Source organism: Engystomops pustulosus, chromosome 4, assembly GCF_040894005.1.
Source record: "Engystomops pustulosus chromosome 4, aEngPut4.maternal, whole genome shotgun sequence".
Taxonomy (NCBI): Eukaryota; Metazoa; Chordata; class Amphibia; order Anura; family Leptodactylidae; genus Engystomops; species Engystomops pustulosus.
The window spans coordinates 24,663,186-24,683,365 of record NC_092414.1 but is presented as its reverse complement, the minus strand read 5'-3'; the positions used below and the strand labels follow the sequence as shown (position 1 = coordinate 24,683,365).

The window sequence follows — 20,180 nt, the reverse complement described above, 5'->3', positions numbered from 1 at the left end:
TCGATAATCTTTGGTCCTATTACAGCAAAAAAATTGAAAACTCTGATTGTCACTGGGACAAAACATTTTTTTGTCTGGATCTACAATTATAAAATTTACATTTCCGACTTACATACAAATATGCAACTGCCTGTCCATAAACGCCAAATGTGAACAGAGCCCGAGCCCCTGACATATCCAGCTCTGCTACATCGCCCATGTACAAAAATCAGGGTTTTTTTTTTACCTCCCCTATGCCAGTGTCTTTGTATATAGGAGGGAGGAGAGGGTGCCACATATTGGTATCACTATTGGAGGGGTGTGGGGGTGTATTGGGGACAGGAGGATGGAGAGATTACCCTCAGCTCCAGTACATTGGCTTCTATCAGGAGGATGGAGAGAGGTTGGGGGAATGTGAGGCAGTTGCTTGGCTACAGTAATAAAAGCACATTAGCATGATGGAGTGTGGAGAGAGAGAGTAATGTGTGTGCTGTGTGTCTGTGTGTGTGAATGAGGAGGGCTCTCTCCCTTTCCTTCTGTGTTCAGTTAATCCTTCTGTCACTTGATGTTAAGGCAGCATTTTAAGAGCTGGATGGAGGAAGGAAGAGGCAGAGTGTAGCCGGGAAGCCTTGTCTTCAGCACCAAGGAGAGAGCCACCAAAACCCCCCACAACACCATCAACAGCCACTACCACCCCCATCATCATCATCATCATCAAACCTCGGAATCTCAAGACTAAGGAAGGCAAGGCCAGGGATACTTCAACAAGAAGAAGAAGGAGAAGACAACAAAAAAATTACACACACACACAAAAAGAAATCTTTGCTTGGGAACTAGGGCTGATCCTTTATTTCTCCGCCAATGCAAAAGGAAATATGCAGCACATCTTTGCCTTTATCTGCACCGGCTTTCTAGGGGCAGTGCTGGGGGTCAATTTCCCCAATTTTCCAAACATTATCCAGATCGGTAAGTAGTGGGACTGGGATTTGGAGGGTTAATGGGGTAGAACGGGGGATTGGAAAGGGTTAAAGGGCTGCGTTCTATGATTGTTGTTGTTATTGTTACTGTTGTTGATATTATAGATACATTGTATCCTGATCATAATACCCAAAGTTTTTGTATGATGTACCCAGCACTTCCTGCTCACTCCACCTGACCCCCCTCCAAACACCTTCACCCCCCCAGTACTTTATCTCTATATAACCCATTATTGTGGCATCTAAAGCCTCTCCATCACGACTCCCCCACCACCCCCCACTCCTGGCATGCACAATTAACCCATTACCCGCTGAGGGGAGGTTATGGGGAGGGGGGGTTACTTGATAACATGGTGACAATTCCTCATGTGGCTCTGGTATGATGAGCCATAGGTGATGTATATGGGGTCATTACACCCATCGTACAGCAGGCGCTCGGAGCCTTTGTTCATCCTAATCAGCTGCCTCCAATGTTCCTGGAGGAAATTATGCAGAATCTGGTAAATAAGGGACATAATTGAGGATTTACAAGGAATCATCTGGATCGTCTACAGTCTTGGCGCTCAGGACTAAGGATTTCGCAGTAAACATAAATGGAGGAGGTGGAGGGGGGGGGGGGGGGGACCTGTAACAGGTTATTGTGTCTATTCCAGTTAATAGAGGATTTATACAGATATTACAGCAAGTGCATATCCATCCATCCATCTATCCATCCATCTATCCATCCATCTATCCATCCATCTATCTATCTATCTATCTATCTATCTATCTATCTATCCCATATCTATCTATCTATCTATCTATCTATCTCATATCTATCTATCTATCCATTTATCCATCTATTTATCTATCTATCTATCTCATATCTATCTATCTATCCATTTATCCATCTATCTATCTATCTATCTATCTATCTATCTATCTATCTCATATCTATCTATCTATCTATCTATCTATCTATCCATTATCTATCTATCTATCCATTATCTATCTATCTGTCCTTTATTCATGTGATATAATCCAAATGAGAAGGCAGCACCTCCAATAAAGTGAAAAAAATCATATCTATCTATCTATCTATCTTTCTATCTATCTTTCTATCTATCTTTCTATCTATCTATCTATCTATCTATCTATCTATCTATCTATCTATCTATCTATCTTATATCTATCTATCTATCTATCGCATATCTATCTATCTCCTATCTATCTATCTCCTATCTATCTTTCTATCTATCTATCTATCTATCTATCTCATATCTATCTATCTATCTATCTATCCATTATCTATCTATCTATCCATTATCTATCTATCTGTCCTTTATTCATGTGATATAATCCAAATGAGAAGGCAGCACCTCCAATAAAGTGAAAAAAATCATATCTATCTATCTATCTTTCTATCTATCTTTCTATCTATCTATCTATCTATCTATCTATCTATCTATCTTTCTATCTATCTATCTATCTATCTATCTATCTATCTTATATCTATCTATCTATCTATCGCATATCTATCTATCTCCTATCTATCTCCTATCTATCTTTCTATCTATCTATCTATCTATCTATCTATCTATCTATCTATCTATCTATCTCATATCTATCCATCAAATCCCCTAGTTGCAAAAAGAACCCTGTTCATCATGCCAGATTATGTCACCTCCATCCATTGAGATGTACCTTGGCCTATCATAAGTACGGGCTTTTTCTTCCGTCACCGGCACCTCTTAGAAAATCTCTCCTTCTTCCCACCTGTTATCTGAATGTCTCTATCACTATCTACGTATCCTGTCATCCACCAGCACCACTTAGACCTCTTATATGAACCTATATCAATGTCTATCTATCTATTTTCTATCTATTCTCTATCTATCTATCTATCTATCTATCTATCTATCTATCTATCTATCTATCTCCTATCTATCTATCTATCTATCTATCTATCTCATATCTATCTATCTCTATCTATCTCCTATCTATCTATCTATCTATCTATCTATCTATCTATCTATCTCATATCTATATATCTATTTTCTATCTATTATCTATCTATCTATCACTTATCTATCAATGTACCAACATTTCTCAGATTATGTCACCTTCATCCATTGAGATCTACCTCGGCCTATCCTAAGTAGAGGCTTTTCTTCCGTCACCGGTGCCATTAGACAATCTCCCTCTTCCCACCTGTTATCTCAATGTCTCTATCACTATCTACGTCTCCTGCCATCATTACATCTATAAAGATAGTATAGATTAGAGGATCATCTTCTTTCTATCTATCTATCCATCCATCCATCCATCCTCCGGCACCTCTTAGACTATCTCTCCCTCTTCCCACCTGTTATCTGAATGTCTGTATCACTATCTACGCCTCCTGCCATCATTACATCTATAAAGATGGAAGAGTTTAGGGGATCCACCTGTAGTAGAGATGAATCAGATCCTTGTCACATAGAAAAACAATAGTTGGTCATCTTCCGGTCATTGAGATTTACTGTATTCCCTCGTCATAAGCGAATTGGTGCTATTATTGTTATAATTCTTATTATTCTATAATTAACCATTGAGCTTCGAACTTGATGAAATCAACAAGTCGGAGACCTAATTTGTGTGCAGGAAGGGTTAACCCTAGGCCATTGGCTGATTGTTTTGGCCACGATTCGGGGGCTTTCACCTGTTTCCTATAGAACATTTTGCTGTGTGATGGGTCGACCAGTTATGTGCAGTATAAACCGCGACATTGTATGTTTTTTTTCAGTTTTTCCATGATATTTGCGGCTGTGCAATCCTTCTCCATCCTCCCTGTCCCTCCGCCAGTCACCACGTATCAGGCTCATCATGATCGCTCTGCTCACCACCTTCAGGGGATTTGCTTCCCAACCACCTGTGAGCAGTCGCAGAGCAAAGACCAGACTTTCCCTTCTATAAAATCTCTTAGGAAACAAATGCTGCGGCGATAACCTTTGGCCGGCGATCCGATCTAAAAACCTAAAAAAAAATATCTAAAATATCTAGATGATGTAGAAGAACTGAATATGTCACCGTGACAAGGATTACCCCGTTCATGGACGTACGTTACCTGCCCGCACCCTATATACCTAGAGATTTCCATAAGTCTATAATAGTTTTATAGTATAGACATCATTATTATAATAAGAGCAGGTTATTACCAGATCATCTACTCATCCATCCATCTCATATCTATCTATCTATCTATCTATTTATTATCTATCTATCTATCTATCTATCTATTTATTATCTATCTATCTATCTATCTATCTATCTCATATCTATCTATCTATCCATCTATCTATCCATCTATCTATCTATCACTATCTATCTACAATATCTATCCATATATTATCTATGATCTAGCTGTCTGTCTACAGTATACATGCATATATTATCTATCTATTAATTATCTATCTGTTTGCAGTATTTATGCATCTATTATCTTTCTATCTATCCATTATCTATTTATCTACAGATTATATCCATCTTTGATCTATCGATTTATCTATCTATACATTCATCCGCCCATTCCCCGGTTGTAAAACCACCTGTTCATCATGCCAGATTATGTCACCTTCATCCATTGAGATCTACCTCGGCCTATCATAAGTAGGGGCTTTTTCTTCCGTCAACGGTGCCATTAGACAATCTCCCTCTATCTATCTATCTATCTATCTATCTATCTATCTATCTATCTATCTATTATCTATCTATCTATCTATCTATCTATCTATCTCATATCTATCTATCTATCTATCTCATATCTATCTATCTATCATCTATCTATCATCTATCTCATATCCATCTATCTATCTCATATCTATCTATCTATCTATCTATCTCATATCTATCTATCTATCTATCTATCTATCTATCTATCTATCTCACATCTATCTATCTAATATCTATCTATCTATCTATCTATCTATCTATCTATCTCATATCTATCTATCTATCTATCTATCTTCTATCTATCTCATATCTATCTATCTCATATCCATCTATATATCTATCTCATATCTATCTATATCTATCTATCTATCTATCTATCTATCTCATATCTATCTATCTATCTATCTCATATCTATCTAGCTATCTATCTCATATCTATCTATCTCATATCTATCTATCATCTCTTATCTATCCATTACTTATCTATCCATTACACAATCTCTTCCTCCTCCCACCTGTTATGTGAATGTCTCTATCCCTATCTGCTTCCCATGAAATCCATGATTTGTCCTGAATTCTCAGCTCTGTTCTATTATTTAACATAAAATCAGGCGTATTTTAGTCCGAATTTAACATAAAAAGAAACACATCCCGTTCCAATGTCCTTGGGGCCTAGAAGGCCTGAGAGTGATCCCTGATTCCATAATTCCGGATAGTTGGGTGCTATCCCCCGGATCTATGCTGCTCCCAGCTTCTTTATGCTTGGACTTGAAGTGTACAAGCAACATGTTGATGCAGCACATTGTAACGCTGGGGGTCGGCGGAGGGAGTTATTAGTGTTTGCAGTGTGGAAGCATGTCCAGAGCGGAGGAGACATGCAGATGCCCCCGGCACCGCCTCATACATTACTTCATCTAAAAGAAAATGACTTGCTGCTGCTTTTTTTCTGACAGCTGAAAATATTGTGTGTGTGGGGGGGGAGGGTTATTGTTTTCTGGATTGTCGTGGATGACATTGATAACACAGAAAGGAAGGGAAAACTGAAAAAGAGTGGTGGAAGGAAAGATAAAGAAGGAGAAAGAAACAGATGAAGCCATAGGAAGGGAGAATGGTAAATAAAGCCGGATTGATAGATAGATAGGAGATAGATAGATAGGAGATAGATAGATAGGAGATAGATAGATAGATAGATAGATCGATAGGAGATAGATAGATAGATAGATATGATGATAGATAGATAGATAGATAGATAGATAGATGGATAGATATGAGATAGATAGATAGATAGATAGATGATAGATGATGATAAATAGATATGAGATAGATAGAGAGAGAGATAATTAGATAGATATGATGATAGATAGATAGATAGATAGATAGATAGATATGAGATAGATAAATAGATAGATAGATAAATACATAAATAGATAGATAAATAGATGATAGATGATGATAAATAGATAGGAGATAGATAGATAGATAGATAGATAGATGGATAGATGATAGATGATGATAAATAGATATGAGATAGATAGAGAGAGAGATAATTAGATAGATATGATGATAGATAGATAGATAGATAGATAGATATGAGATAGATAAATAGATAGATAGATAAATACATAAATAGATAGATAAATAGATGATAGATGATGATAAATAGATATGAGATAGATAGATAGATAGATAGATAGATAGATAGATAGATAGATATGAGATAGATAGGAGATAGATAGATAGATAGATAGATAGATAGATAGATATGAGATAGATGGATAGATAGATAGATAGATAGATAGATAGATAGATAGATAGATATGAGATAGATAGATAGGAGATAGATATATAGATAGATAGATAGATAGATAGATAGATAATAGATAGATAGATATGAGATAGATAGATAGATAGATAGATAGATAGATAGATAGATAGATAGATAGATAAATATGAGATAGATAGAAAGGAGATAGATAGATAGATAATAGATAGATAGATAGATAGATAGATAGATAGATAGATAGATAATAGATAGATAGATAGATTGATAGATAGAATAATAGATCAACTTTCAATAGAACAGGGTCAACTTTACCAAATTTGATAAAAGATTAAGACAGCTTGTTTCAATAAAATATCTGTGATGGCCTACTACAGAACTTATATCTGATAATACACTGTAAGGAGTGTTGGCTGCTTACAGAGGGAGGTAACTTGTGAATGATGGGTTGACCATAGATATGCAGTTGTGACCATATATAGGTCAATGTGACCATAGTTGATTATAAATAGGGAGTTGTGACCATATTTGTCCATAGATAGGCAGTTGTTGTCACACATACCCCAATTATGGTCACATCTACCTATGTATGGTCAACTATTTTCATAATGTATGAGCATGGGTGACCAGTTGTGGTCACACTTACCCCTCTATAGTCATCTAAGGTCCCATCTACTGATGTATGGTCAACTGTTGCCACAACTTGTGACCATAGTTGACCATAGATAGGCAGATGTCACCATTGTTCACCCAAGATAGACAAATGTCACCAAAGTTGGCCACAGAAGAGCAGATCTGACCATTGTTGGGTATTTTTAATGTCCATGGAGGAGTTCATGGACATTGTGTTGGTCCTCAAATCAACATTACTCTAGATAGATAAATATGGTTTTCCTCTTACATAATCATGGCTTTCACCATCTCCTTCACCAAGAGAAAATACTGAATATATAATGTGTTTTATCAGCTGAGGATATGTCAGAGTCTAAAATTCCCAACGCAGCTCCAGATGTTTCCTGGTGGCAACCATGGATCATCATATGATGACATGGAGATGCCAGCTGTCCCTGAGGTCCTTACAGGAGAAAAATATTGGTCTTAGTTTTCATCTCCTGCTAACACAGGTGGTAACAGAAGCGTCTGCCAGTGTCAGTCATCCAACACCCCCTCCAATGTAGAAAAAAGGGTTAATGTTAAAGGGATCTTCTGTTCTGGTGAGGTTTCAACGCTACAGAAGCTCCTTCAACTCTACCATTATTGAGTTAATCCTAAGGATTCTTCTTCGTGTAGGACTGAACAGAATAAGGCTCCTCGGAAGGCGAACAGAGGAAATTGATGGATTATTGAGCAATGCAAATGTTTTTTGTGAATCAGATTGATCTCAACGTTCCTTGTAGAACGGAGCTCTGCATGGTACAACCCAGTAGGAACGCTTTGCTTTGAAAATAAATTGAAATTAACCCTCTATGTCAATGTAATGTGAATTTATCCAAAAATGAGATGTTGGGTGGGCTTTTCTTATTTAACATGGAGACTGAGGAGGGAGGATGTAGTTAGAGGTTAAGAAGGAGGCTGGTGTCTTGTCCTCAATTTCATATATCCGCAATCTCAAGCTTGGGAAAGATCTTATGGTTCATGGGACACTACAACTTGAGTTGTCCAAACTTGGATTCTTTCTTACCAAAAAATTGTCTACTGGCTGTGTCTGGTGTTTTAGTTCATCTTTGTAGAAGAAGATTGCATTGTGTAGATCCGATTATACATTTGGTACTGCTTCAGAGGACGTTGGTTCATCCTTGGGTGACTTGAATGAGAACTTTGGATGAGCAAATATGTAATGGGGTCGGAACGTGTTATGGCCAAAAATGAAGAAGTATTTTGGTTTCTTAACATCATGGTGATATTTTTCTATGATCAGGGAGACTACCATAATTAAACAGGTTTTGGAAAACCTCATAGAACATTTTTTAATTAAAAAAAAAAAAAGATGTCTATCTTACTTTACGAATCTTATACAACTCTCACTTTGGTGGTCCTTGTTCCCCATCTGTCTTGGAGCATAGTCAACAATGAGAAAGTCCCAACATATACAAATCTCCGACTTTTGATGGACTTTTTAATACCACTGAGGTTACTATTATGGATATACAGGCAGTCCCCGGGTTACGTACAAGATAGGGTCCGGAGTTTTGTTCTTAAGTTGAATTTGTATGTAAGTCGAAACTGTATATTTTATAATGGTAACAACTGGAGTTTAAACATTTTTTGCTGTAATGGGACCAAGGATTATCAATAAAGCTTCATTACAGACACCTTACAGCTGATCATTGCAGTCTGGGACTATAGTAAAGCATTCAGAAAGCTTCACCGGAGGTCAGAGGGGTCTGTCTGTAACTATGGGTTGTCTGTAAGTCGGGTGTCCTTAAGTAGGGGACCGTCTGTAATGGATATGGATATTGACTGAAGTTGTCAGATGTTCAAGTTTGGAGATTATTGTTGGAGAGGCCAGTATATCACAGAGAGACCAGAGAGGACACACCAAGAAGAGTCAGAACATGAGATGAAAGGGCCGGTTGAGGATTATTTCTTACTTTAGAGGTTTCCAAAAATTTTTAGTTGGATGGACTTTTGGATCGAATCAAATCTTTTCCAATTTTCGGTCTTTCATCCTTTAAGAGGAACTTCAATATTTGATCCTTACTCAGAATTTTTTTTGTCTACTGCTTTAAAACCTGGTATAGTTCTTCTTATCCTATTGAAGAATTGAGTGTACCTTATATACAGTACTAGGTTTTATAAAACAATGAAGCCGGTTCCGGTTCTTTAATGTGTACAAACCAATAAACTCAGATGTGGCGGCCATATTTCTAAGAGATTATTAATGAAGAAACTTAACCAAGATTGTACTATGCTCAGTTTTGGGTATTACATGAATATACCAAGTGCTTGAGTCTATAAAATGTCTTCTTCTACTTACACATTGCTGATCTAGCTAGTGTATATAGAAGTTCTCATACCTTTGGTGCTTGTATTGAGTCTTCTTGATGGGGTAGGGACTCAGGTCACGTTGTCTTCTTCATTCACTTGATGGCGACATGGTGTGACATCACCCTAGTCCCTAAGGGCAACACGAATCCATGAGAATCCTAACATCCTAGATTCATTTTGGTTTTATTATCAAGCATGCAACGTCTGAATTACAATTTCAATTCTTGTTTTTCTTCCCGGAGTTGTCAGCCGTGTTGGATTTTTTTTTTTCTTCCTTTTTTTCTGCTTTGTTGCCTTCAGGCCTTTTGGGAAGTGTTCTCAAATGTATGCTTGGCTTGTGGATTAATAGGGTGACTGGAGTGATCATTGTTACTAACCCTTTGATGCTACGGTAAATAGATGATGATCTCTGTAGCTGTATAAATGGAAGATGTGGAAGGTTTAATGAGATATTAAGCTGAAGATGAATCAGACTGGTCAATCTTTAGAGATGTATCTTATTGCTTAAAGATGTTTACTAGGAAGAACATTGGGGCATATCTACTTACCTGGCCCGTTGACGCCGCCGATCCGGAATGTCCGACGGGGATTTGAAGTTGCCATGATTCACTAAGATCGTGCGTCCAATTTCCTGCATGTGTCGCTTCCCTCGCTGAGGGGATGATCTTGCGACACAATGGGGGTCATTTACTAAGGGCCCGATTTGCGTTTTCCCGAAGTGTTACCCGAATATTTCCGATTTGCGCTGATTGCCCCGGGATTTGGCACACACGATCGTATTGTGGCGCATCGGCGCCGGCATGCACGCAACAGAATTCGGGGGGCATGGCCGAACGAAAACCCGACGGATTCGTAAAAACCGCCGCATTTTAAAAAAAAATCTGTCGCGGAGCTTGCACTTACCTTCACTCAGCCCGGCTCGGTGAACTCCAGTGCGTTCCGCAGCAGCGCCACCTGGTGGTTGGCGGAGGAACTACCTTAATGAATCCCGGCCAGACCCGAATCCAGCGCAGAGAACGCGCCGCTGGATCGTGAATGGACTGGGTAAGTAAATCTGCCCCAATTTGTTTTTTAAATCCCGTGGTTTTTCAGAATCCGTCGGGTTGTCTGACGGCCATGCCCCCGATTTCCGAACCCGTGCGCCAAAAACCCGGGGCAATTCGGCGCAAAACGGAAATATTCGGGAAAACCCGATGGAATCACGGCCCATGAACCATTAGTAAATGTGCCCCAACCTGTCCAAGGCAAAGGAATGTGACGCAGTAAAGCTTCTTTGTTTCAAAAACCTATAAAAACTCTCAATCCGATAGGGGGTACCAAAAACCCAGAGCAATTTAAGGCAAATCGGAAAAAAACGCGAAACCCGACGGAAATGCGTTGGACGGACCCTTAGTAAATGTGCCCCATTGAGTTTCTCTTCACCAGATATACCAGTTTCCACCAGATGACTAACTTTTGGTAGTTCCCCTTCCTTTAGACTTGCTTACATCTAGAAGTGTCTCAAATGAGATAGAAACCTAAATCGGAGCTTTATGACCAGGTACCTTTAATATCTAACTATCTAATCTCCCTAAATTTGTATTTTTCAGTCCAATTCTAAATATTTGGTTGAAAGTTCGCGTTTTTTCCATGAAAAGATATGTCTTGTAGGATGGTATCCAACCTTTTTCAGGGATACTGTCACTAGATTTTACCCCATTAAACTACTAAGACCCTCTTATAAGACATTTCTAGAATTCAGTCTTTTATGTGAAATCTCACTCATTTACCTGTAAAGATCTGTTCCAAAGTCGTGTGAAAATGACCTGAGAAGAGTCATGTTAGCCTGAGATAAGTCAAGTTTAGAGGCTGCAGGGGGAGTGTCACTTCAAACACCTATGTATTTTTGATAGTACTCAACTGGAGGTACCGGCAGTTATAGACATAGTTGGAAATGTGAGCTGCAGAAATAGATCCGGTTCCAGCCTATTTCTTTAACTGCCGGTATCTCTGGTTGTTTAGCTCAGAGAACCACACGTCTAATACAATACGATCGGATTCTTATCGTACATGAGGGCATTGGGAGTTTAATGAGGCAAAATCTGTTGATAAAGTTCCTCTAAGTTTGAGAAAATCTTAAGGGTGAGCCTCCGTGTTGTACAGAAATTCAGTATTATTGTAAAGACCAGGAGCAGTGCCATCGCCCGTGATTGTAGACCTTGTAGGGGTGGTATATGGTTTCCCAGAGTAGTCTGGCTCAATTGTCCATAAAGGGGAAAAGCTGAGAACCTTGGCTGGGCCTCAAGTTATAGATCCTGGAACTGATGGAAGGAGTAGAATGATGGCTTCCTGAAGTTGTCTCCCGGAGCTCTCATAGACCTGGCAAAGCTAGGGTCCATGATCTGACCAAAATCTCCCATTATTGAAGTTTCAGCTGGATGAAAATTTGAAGCCAACCTCCTACCATTCCAAGGTACCAAACTACAAGCAATTATAACAATCCACGGTTCTTCTACCCAAATATCTGAAACTACGACCTGGCCAGAGGTCCAATAGATGGTTTTGGGCAACAACTCCATGAATTCAGCCTTATAATTGTCCGAAGCAGCTGACCACACTCAACATTACAAGGTCTAATCTAGGACCTTGGTCTCCTTTTCAACTTAGAGATTTAACCTTTCCCATTATATCTTTGGGAGGTGGGGGTCCAAAAAGTGGCAAATTTACCAGACTCAGAAACCAATTTGGTTCATGTGATTATGTGTTTATCTCTACTGGTGATCACAAGCGCACACACATGCATTCAGAACGGAGATTGGGATATAGGCCAATGGCATGTGAGCCATCCCTCGAGGGACAAGAGGATTGGCATGTGAAATTTAGCATATCTGAACCCCCAGACACTATGATACAGAGGACAGTCAACTCTGCAAAACTCAAGGAGTTTGGGCATTGAAATCTAACATGTATGGTGACTTCAGGACATGCATCTAGCCAATGTTTTGTAAAAATGCATGCCTTGGCCTCCGGAGATGTACTTTATGGAGTCATGTTCTGGATGTGTGTGCATCACTGCAACCTTTTAGCACTTTTATAGTTCTGAAGGACTATTCCCATTGCATATTTCTTCCACAGCTTTCTTAAAGGGATCCTGTTATATAAACCAGCTGTCAAGATAAGGAGATCTTTAATATTTTGTACAAATAATCTCCTCCAACAAATGCATGTTTATAGCTGCGTGACCTACGGCAATGTGAATAGGGCATGAACTAGGATTTACAGTACAACCAAGCCATAGACCATAGTAGTCGGTTGTTAATGGTGGACAGTCCCAGTTGAATTTTAACTCATGCCCTTCTATTGTATCCACCAAGTTAAACACTAGGTAAGCTTTGGCCTAACCATCTATTGCACCAAGATATGGCCGATTTAGCCAAGTCATGTTATATAGCTTTGATGGTAAATCTAAATCGGTCTGGATTTAAGTTTCTTTATGAATTGTAGTAGGTTGAATGAATTGTAGGTGTCGTCATCTTTTATTGATCACCTTTTCACATTTCTAGGGTTGAAGACATACCACTACCATCATAGGGAACCATTTAAAATGACTTGAGGTAGACCTGCTTCTGGTGCTAGTGACCTCTACTCTACCTTACTCCTATTGAACCATTACTTGGGTCAATTTCCTACAAAATTGTTGTAGGGTCAGGTTCTTGCTACTGGTTTGGGAGCAAACCAGGAGCACTCCTTCTCTCTTATAGACCCACATATGAGCAGTAGCACATATTTTGGAACATCAAGCCATAAAGCCACAATATGCCCAGCCTAGTGGTTGGGAATTATGGAAGTGTCCAAGGACTTGTAGACCACCGTGCACTCCAATGAAATGATATGGCTCAGAGGTGGACCTCTACCTAACAATGTTGTTTTGAAGGTATAGCTCTCCACTAAAAGTTGGGGAGTCTATTAAGACCACCATTTTGAACACCAGCCCTGCCACCGGTGCTCTGGCCTCTTTGTAGATCTGTATGCAGTAAGACTAGTTTAGACCAGCTATAGTCTTCGTGGTGGTGTAGACTACTGTAAATACTACCTGCCGTCCTGCTCCCCACCTCATCCCACCCAAAGTGGCATGTGGGCCGGAATTATGAGAAGACTATTGGGAATGGGGTTTTTAAACTTGCCTTGACGTACCATACAGTTGGTGGACAAGTCATAGTAAATTCCCCCCAATATGTCAAGTATTGCTCTAAAAGTGTCACCCCTAAAGAAATCTCTTCGTCTTAAATTTATTATGTTTCCAAGGTACATTTTGAGAGCAACACAATGAAGTGTTACTTAACAGACTCACAGACAGCCGCTTCCATAAGGATGAAGCAGTGAGGACATTAAGAAATAATCTGAGCACTTAATGTGGGCGGTTTCTTTCTATATAAATTATTAGTGTTGATGAAACCAAATCTGAAGAGTGATCCAGATGGCAAGTCGGAAGACAAATAACATGCCAAGTGATTCCTAGCTGTCAATCTTATTTTTTTTTCCTCTACAGAAATGTAATTGGTATTTTCTATCTGGGTTATATCGATGCTACCAGCAGTTTTTTTAAAGGGATTGTTTAGAAATTTTCAATGCAGGTTTTTAAATGTCTAATCAGGAGAAGGTGGACAATCGACCCTTCTACTGATCGGCATTTGGACCTGTCTTAAACAGAGAACTTGGATCTGGAAGACGTTGGCTCTGTGCTCTTAGAAGTTAACAGAAGCTTGTATATGGGAGCCGCAGCTTCAGTTTTGGCTTCCGACCTCAAAACAACCTCTTACGGTTCTTTGCATTAGATAAGACTTTGACAGTGAAATCTACTGTGAGGCCATCAGTGATCATTTCTGGACCACCCCTTGAAGGAAGGCATCTGGTAAACTAACGATGTCTGTTGGGGGATTGAATTATTATTTCACCATATGCATCGTATTTAATATTGATGGTCATACACGACGAAGGGCAGACTAACTTGGACACAAATTTTCAACATGGCTGACTTTATTCTAGAGGTTAAAGAATCTAATATTGATTGGCTATAATGAGCACTCATTATAATATTCAAATGAAATTGTACATTTTGATAAACTTTATACTAATGTGTATGGCTATGTTTACCAATGACTGGAGTTTTGACAGAACAGAGGGATGAGCACTGGTCTTCCTTCTCCCACTTCTCTACATGTCAAGGCTGTACTTATGCATAACTATCCACCGTTGGGTCCTTGGGAGTTTTAGAAAGAAGTATCCTATCCTTCTTGGTCCCATTTGGTTTAGGAGATAAGACCCCGAGGAGGATTTCTCTCTCCATAGGAGCCACTTGGGAGTCAAAAATAAACCCAAGGTTCATGGAAAGGGCATAAATTTAGAAATGAACCCCAGCTCTTCTGTTCTGAAGGTTGAGGCCTGGGCCCAGTCAGATCATTGTGTTGACTTCAGTGATGTCCACAATTGCAGTGGTTTACAGCACCAGTAGGCCAGTCTTTAGGAAAAGCCTAGTATACCTCAAGAATCAGAAGAAGAGTCAATAAGACACAACTTTTTGGGCCCTGAAGCAGAAACTTTCACCTTGTCCCCTATCTATAGTATAACGTACAGCTTATAGATCTTTCAATGTGGTAAAGGGTCCCATTGGCTTCTTCAACTGGTTCTCCATAGTCTTCCATTACTACCAGACCCAATGCCATACATAAGAAATGTGCTTGGGATTTCAGCTTAGTCTGATTTACTGTAGCTAGGGGTGGATTAAGACTGCCATGGGTCCTGGGCAGTATGAATATTACAGCCCCTACAAGTCTGGAATGACTTCCTACATCTGGTACTTGAATTAAGCTTCTTAGGAAATGGCGGATGCGTCCCTTCTATCAGCCTTCAATCTGAGGTTTTTGGAACTCTGGAGGACCTTCAAAGTTCCTGAACAGTTTCTTGTGTATATGTGTGTTGAGAGCAGGAACAGATGTACTAGGATTTCATAGGTAAAGGTCCTTCTCATTATAAAATTTGGAGTGTGGATTGGGTGGCCATGGAGCCCCTCGAAGGCCTTGGTCGTGGGCTACCATCCAGCCCCCTATATTATAATCCACTACTGACTGTAACACAGGCCTTATGACTATATATATACATAGGGGTAAATATATCATTATTTCTGCTACTCAAATTGTCTAATTTTTTTCACTTTTGTTGTTTTTGCGACTTTTTTGTGACTTTTTACTCTGTCGTTTTTCAAGTACGCCTTGTAAACTTTGTGCAGTGCCTTATGTATCATTGTTTCCCAGATGTTCCGTGTGACTTTTCACTTATGTATCATTTTTTTGGCTTATTTTTGCGACTTTTTAGGAGCAAATCTGCACCTGGTCGGGGCATGTGCAAAAGAAGGATTTTTTTTAATGGATCCTATTTTAACATGTAAATTGGAATTATTTCACATGCTTTAAAATGTTTAAAATTTTACACAATAGCCTGTTTTTTAAAAATTCTGAAATTTAAATTTTTTTAAAATGTATTGGTTACTTCCAAGGGTGAGGTCACACGTAGTGTTTTAATTGCGCTTTAATTGCATTTGGAAACCAATTACAACAGCCTTATTACATTTATGTTAACATTTGTGTTTACTAAAGCCTATATAAACTCGACGTTAACGCATGTGATTACATTGCATTTACTATACGATGCGCCAAAATCCAATTGCGTGCTGCAAAAACCCTTTCCAAATTCGGAAATCGGCGGGTATTCCGATGATAGTGTGGACCGCGGACCCTTAGTAAATGAGACCCATTGTATGAGCTTGTTTCAGCCGGCTAATCAGCTGGGATGTCAGTTGTCAGACCCCCACCAATCTTTGATGATCACCTATCTTAGGGATAGATTATCAATTTCCAAATAACATACAACCCCTTAACCTGCAGGACACTCTTGTATAATGTATCTCTGATGTACTTTATCTCCCAGGTAGGTAGCAAAGAGGTTACAGTGTTTAGGGTTAAAAGGAACCAATAAAATAGGCTGTGTATTACCCTAAGTGTAGCAGACCTTTCATTCAAATGCTTAACACCCTCTGCTTTACTTTCTATCCTTCATCTGGTGCCTTGATTTTATATATTATTGTACAAATTGAAATATATGGGCTAGAACATCTGTGGACCTCTCTAGGGGGATGATGTGACCTTTATCCACTCTAAAAGTCCCGTCCAATACATTTGATGGGTCCACGGGGAGGGGAGCAGCCACAGCCCTGGCCTGTAAAATTAATGGGCTTATGCTTGCACATTATTGCCTACTAAATGGAGCCCATTCCTTTGCAATGATTGTTCGGGTTTACAGCTCAGAATGATGAGAGTCCGTCCATAAAGTCCGTCCTAATAAATGTCCTTAGATCTTACTCCGTAGCTGTTTTTAGCATTACTTGATCGAAGAATAGCTATCATCTGTGACTATATCTTAGGTACAGTATCTACGGGGAGATTGAGGTAGTCTGAGAGTCATTGGTTCATCATTGGTTCATTCTACGTCTTTTTCCTTCATCCCTTAAGTTTGGTGTCCTCGAATTGGCTGCTCTGTATAGGATTCTTAGATTTTAAATGTATGAAATCTATAATGATCTAAGAGTTACGAGCCTGAGGATGTTATCGGATGCTTCTTCTAATCTCTTTTGCTTCCATCATAAGTTACTTTGATGGATGTCCTTCACTTAACACAGTAGATGTCCAATGCTCCATTGACAGTAGAAGTGAGTACAAAGAACTGTCTGTGTTCTGTATTGAAGTTAAAAATCTGTTAGACCCAGAAACTGAACTCATCCTAAACCAAAAACAATCCCATCCTGAGAAAAGCTCTCGATGGATTAATAGTTTTTAACATATGTATCAGATCAGCAGTACATGTACATTGACCTCACTTTTGAAGGCACCAAACAAGGATCTTCACATTCAGATCTTTGGGGGTTGCAGCCAGGAGTTGACTAAGAGTTTTATGGGCCCCCAAGGTCATTAGGGAGATGACCCCTGGTCAAGTGCTGAAGCCACGATACACTTGAGTTTGATAACAAAGGATTACTTATTGCTTCTTTGTTTGCAATGTACTTCGATTTTATGTTGTCAATATTACCTCCTTTTTGTAGTTATTACGGACCTGGACAATGTAAAAAAGAAGTGAATACATATTAGTGTATAATTAATACCAGCAGTAACAAGCAAGAATAGTTATTGGGCTCATAGTAGCCTCAGTAATGTGTAGTGTCTGGAACCTTGATGATCTAGGTCAGTGAAGGGGTTAATGTATGTGCATTATAATAGCAAATTGGTACTGCATGCATCACAGGAGGCCCAGGGTAGAAAAGGGTTTCAATGTGGTATCTGGTCTGAGCCAGGGAAAGGTTTGACATCATAACCTTGGTGATCTAAAGAGGTTAATGTCAAAATCTGGGATAAAAACAATGTTATGGCAAGTATTTTTTTGGTATGAAGCATAAAAACATAACATTTTTTTATTCCAGATGAACAGGGATTTTGACATCAACGTCTTCAGGGTTATATGGTGTGTATATCTCTTAAATGTACTGATAATGATTAGAACAGGGAAGTGATAGGGAGAACTGTGCAGCTGTGCAGCTACATATTTCTCTCTATGATCAGGTGGATCATGACATGAATGGACTGCCTGATCTCTAGGGGACGTGGACATATTGGGGCCGATTTACTTATGCGGTCCGGTCGCGATCCCGCGTGTGCATTGTCCAACGAGGATTCAGGTCTGCCATGATTCACTAAGATTGTGCGTCCGAGTTCCGGCATCTGTCGCTTCCGCGCCGAGGGCCGCTGGAGTTCACCTTCTTCTTCCTGGTGCTTGTAAGTGCAAGTGTATCTTGCGACACAATTCTAATTGTTAAATCTTGCGCGTTGTCCAAATCCATCGGGTTGTCCGACGGCCATTACCCCCCCCCCCTCCCCGATTTCTGTCGCGTGCAAGCCAGCACCGGTGCACCAAAATCTGATCGCATGCGCCAAAATACTGGGGCAATTCGGCGCAAAATGGAAATCGTTGGGAAACCCAACGAAAATGCGCTCCACGGACCCTTAGTGAATAAGCCACATTGTCTCATGAGTTTTCCTAGCTGCATGATCCCAGAATACCAGGAATACCAAGAAAGATAAGAGAGGTAGTCAAGAATGACTGTAGCAGTAACTTTCCACTCAAGTGAATGGGAGGTTTTAAAACGTCCGCCGTGTGCAATGCTGCCCAAAAATTACTTTTCTTAACATTATAGCCACACAATGTCCCTGCCATTTTTCTGTAATTAAAGGGATTCTATAATGTTACCCCTTTTTTACGTTTAAAGGGGATATGTTGGATATTACCGGTATATCTTGCTAGGCAGATATTTGCTCCAGAAAATGTTGTACACCTTATTCTATTCTATTTTTTATTATCCTATGTTTAGGCATCTAGTTGGAGGCACTACTTCCTGCATAAGGGTATATGCAAAAAATAGCCCCCAGATTGAAGGGATTGATTTAATAAATCTCACATAGGTTTGTGCTTTATGGAGCTTGGGGGCCCATCATTATGTGTCTGAGTCCTCCAGAGAGTCTTCTGGTACTTGGGTTGGCATTATGTGTCTGAGTTCTCTAGAGAGTCTTCTGGTACTTGGGTTGGCATTATGTGTCTGAGTTCTCCAGAGAGTCTTCTGGTACTTGGGTTGGCATTATGTGTCTGAGCCCTCCAAAGGGTCTTCTGTTACTTGGGTTGACATTATGTTTCTGAGTTCTCCAGAGAGTCTTCTGGTACTTGGGTTGGCATTATGTGTCTGAGCCCTCCAAAGGGTCTTCTGTTACTTGGGTTGGCATTATGTGTCTGAGCCCTCCAAAGGGTCTTCTGTTACTTGGGTTGGCATTATGTGTCTGAGCCCTCCAGAGGGCTGTTCTGGTACTTGGGTTGGCATTATGTGTCTGAGCCCTCCAGAGGGCTCTTCTGGTACTTGGGTTGGCATTATGTGTCTGAGCCCTCCAAAGGGTCTTCTGTTACTTGGGTTGGCATTATGTGTCTGAGCCCTCCAAAGGGTCTTCTGTTACTTGGGTTGGCATTATGTGTTTGAGCCCTCCAGAGGGCTCTTCTGGTACTTGGGTTGGCAAGATTTAAGATGGTTTGCTCTTTTAATGTGTTGACACAAAACGGAGGAGGAAGTTCCCTGTCTATAGCAAATGTGGCAGTTTTTGAACCATGACAGGAAGTCTGAAATCTAAAAATCTGATCAACATTTTTTATCAAAGTACAGTAATTTCATAGTTTTTTTTAGTTTAAAAAACATCCAAATACTTTACAACCCATTCCACAATCAACTAGTGAAACTTCCAGTAGGCGCCGTTCACACTTAATGATGACTCCTATCCAGAATCCCAAAGAATTCTGTGCAATTTTATTGACTTATCCCAATGGGTCCAAGAGGTTTTTGTCAGGGTTCCAGTAAACTTGACCACAAGAATAGTGATGCAGAATTTTCCAGTCCGGAAGTCCAGTCAGTAAATTATAACTGGCTAATGCATAGTTTGTTGCCATAATGACTTTGACCGTATCCCAATATGTCTGCCATCTGCTGTGACCATGTGGGCGTGCAGGAAGCTTGCAGAAGAATCTTAGCAATCCTCTCAGTTTTCTGTCAAACTGTGATAATGATGAATTGGAGAGTTTAAAAGCCTTTGAGACGCTTTCCAAAATTGTGATACCCCCCCCAACCTTTCATTGTCTGGAATACTCTC

The 20,180-nt window shown here is 39.7% G+C and overlaps 1 protein-coding gene across 5 annotated transcripts in view; it reads left to right on the top strand.

Moving 5' to 3' along the window:
* The first annotated feature begins 362 nt into the window (after positions 1 to 362).
* GRIA1 (glutamate ionotropic receptor AMPA type subunit 1) overlaps positions 363 to 20,180 on the top strand; it is a 178,204-nt gene continuing 158,386 nt past the window's right edge. For 4 of the 5 annotated variants that reach the window (XM_072145539.1, XM_072145537.1, XM_072145536.1 and 1 more), the window contains exon 1: positions 364 to 945. In XM_072145539.1, coding sequence (XP_072001640.1) covers positions 855 to 945 — 91 coding nt within the window. In that variant the 5' untranslated portion in view covers positions 364 to 854. Of the gene's footprint in view, positions 946 to 20,180 lie in introns of all 5 variants that reach the window. The other variant, XM_072145540.1, reaches the window with a different exon arrangement.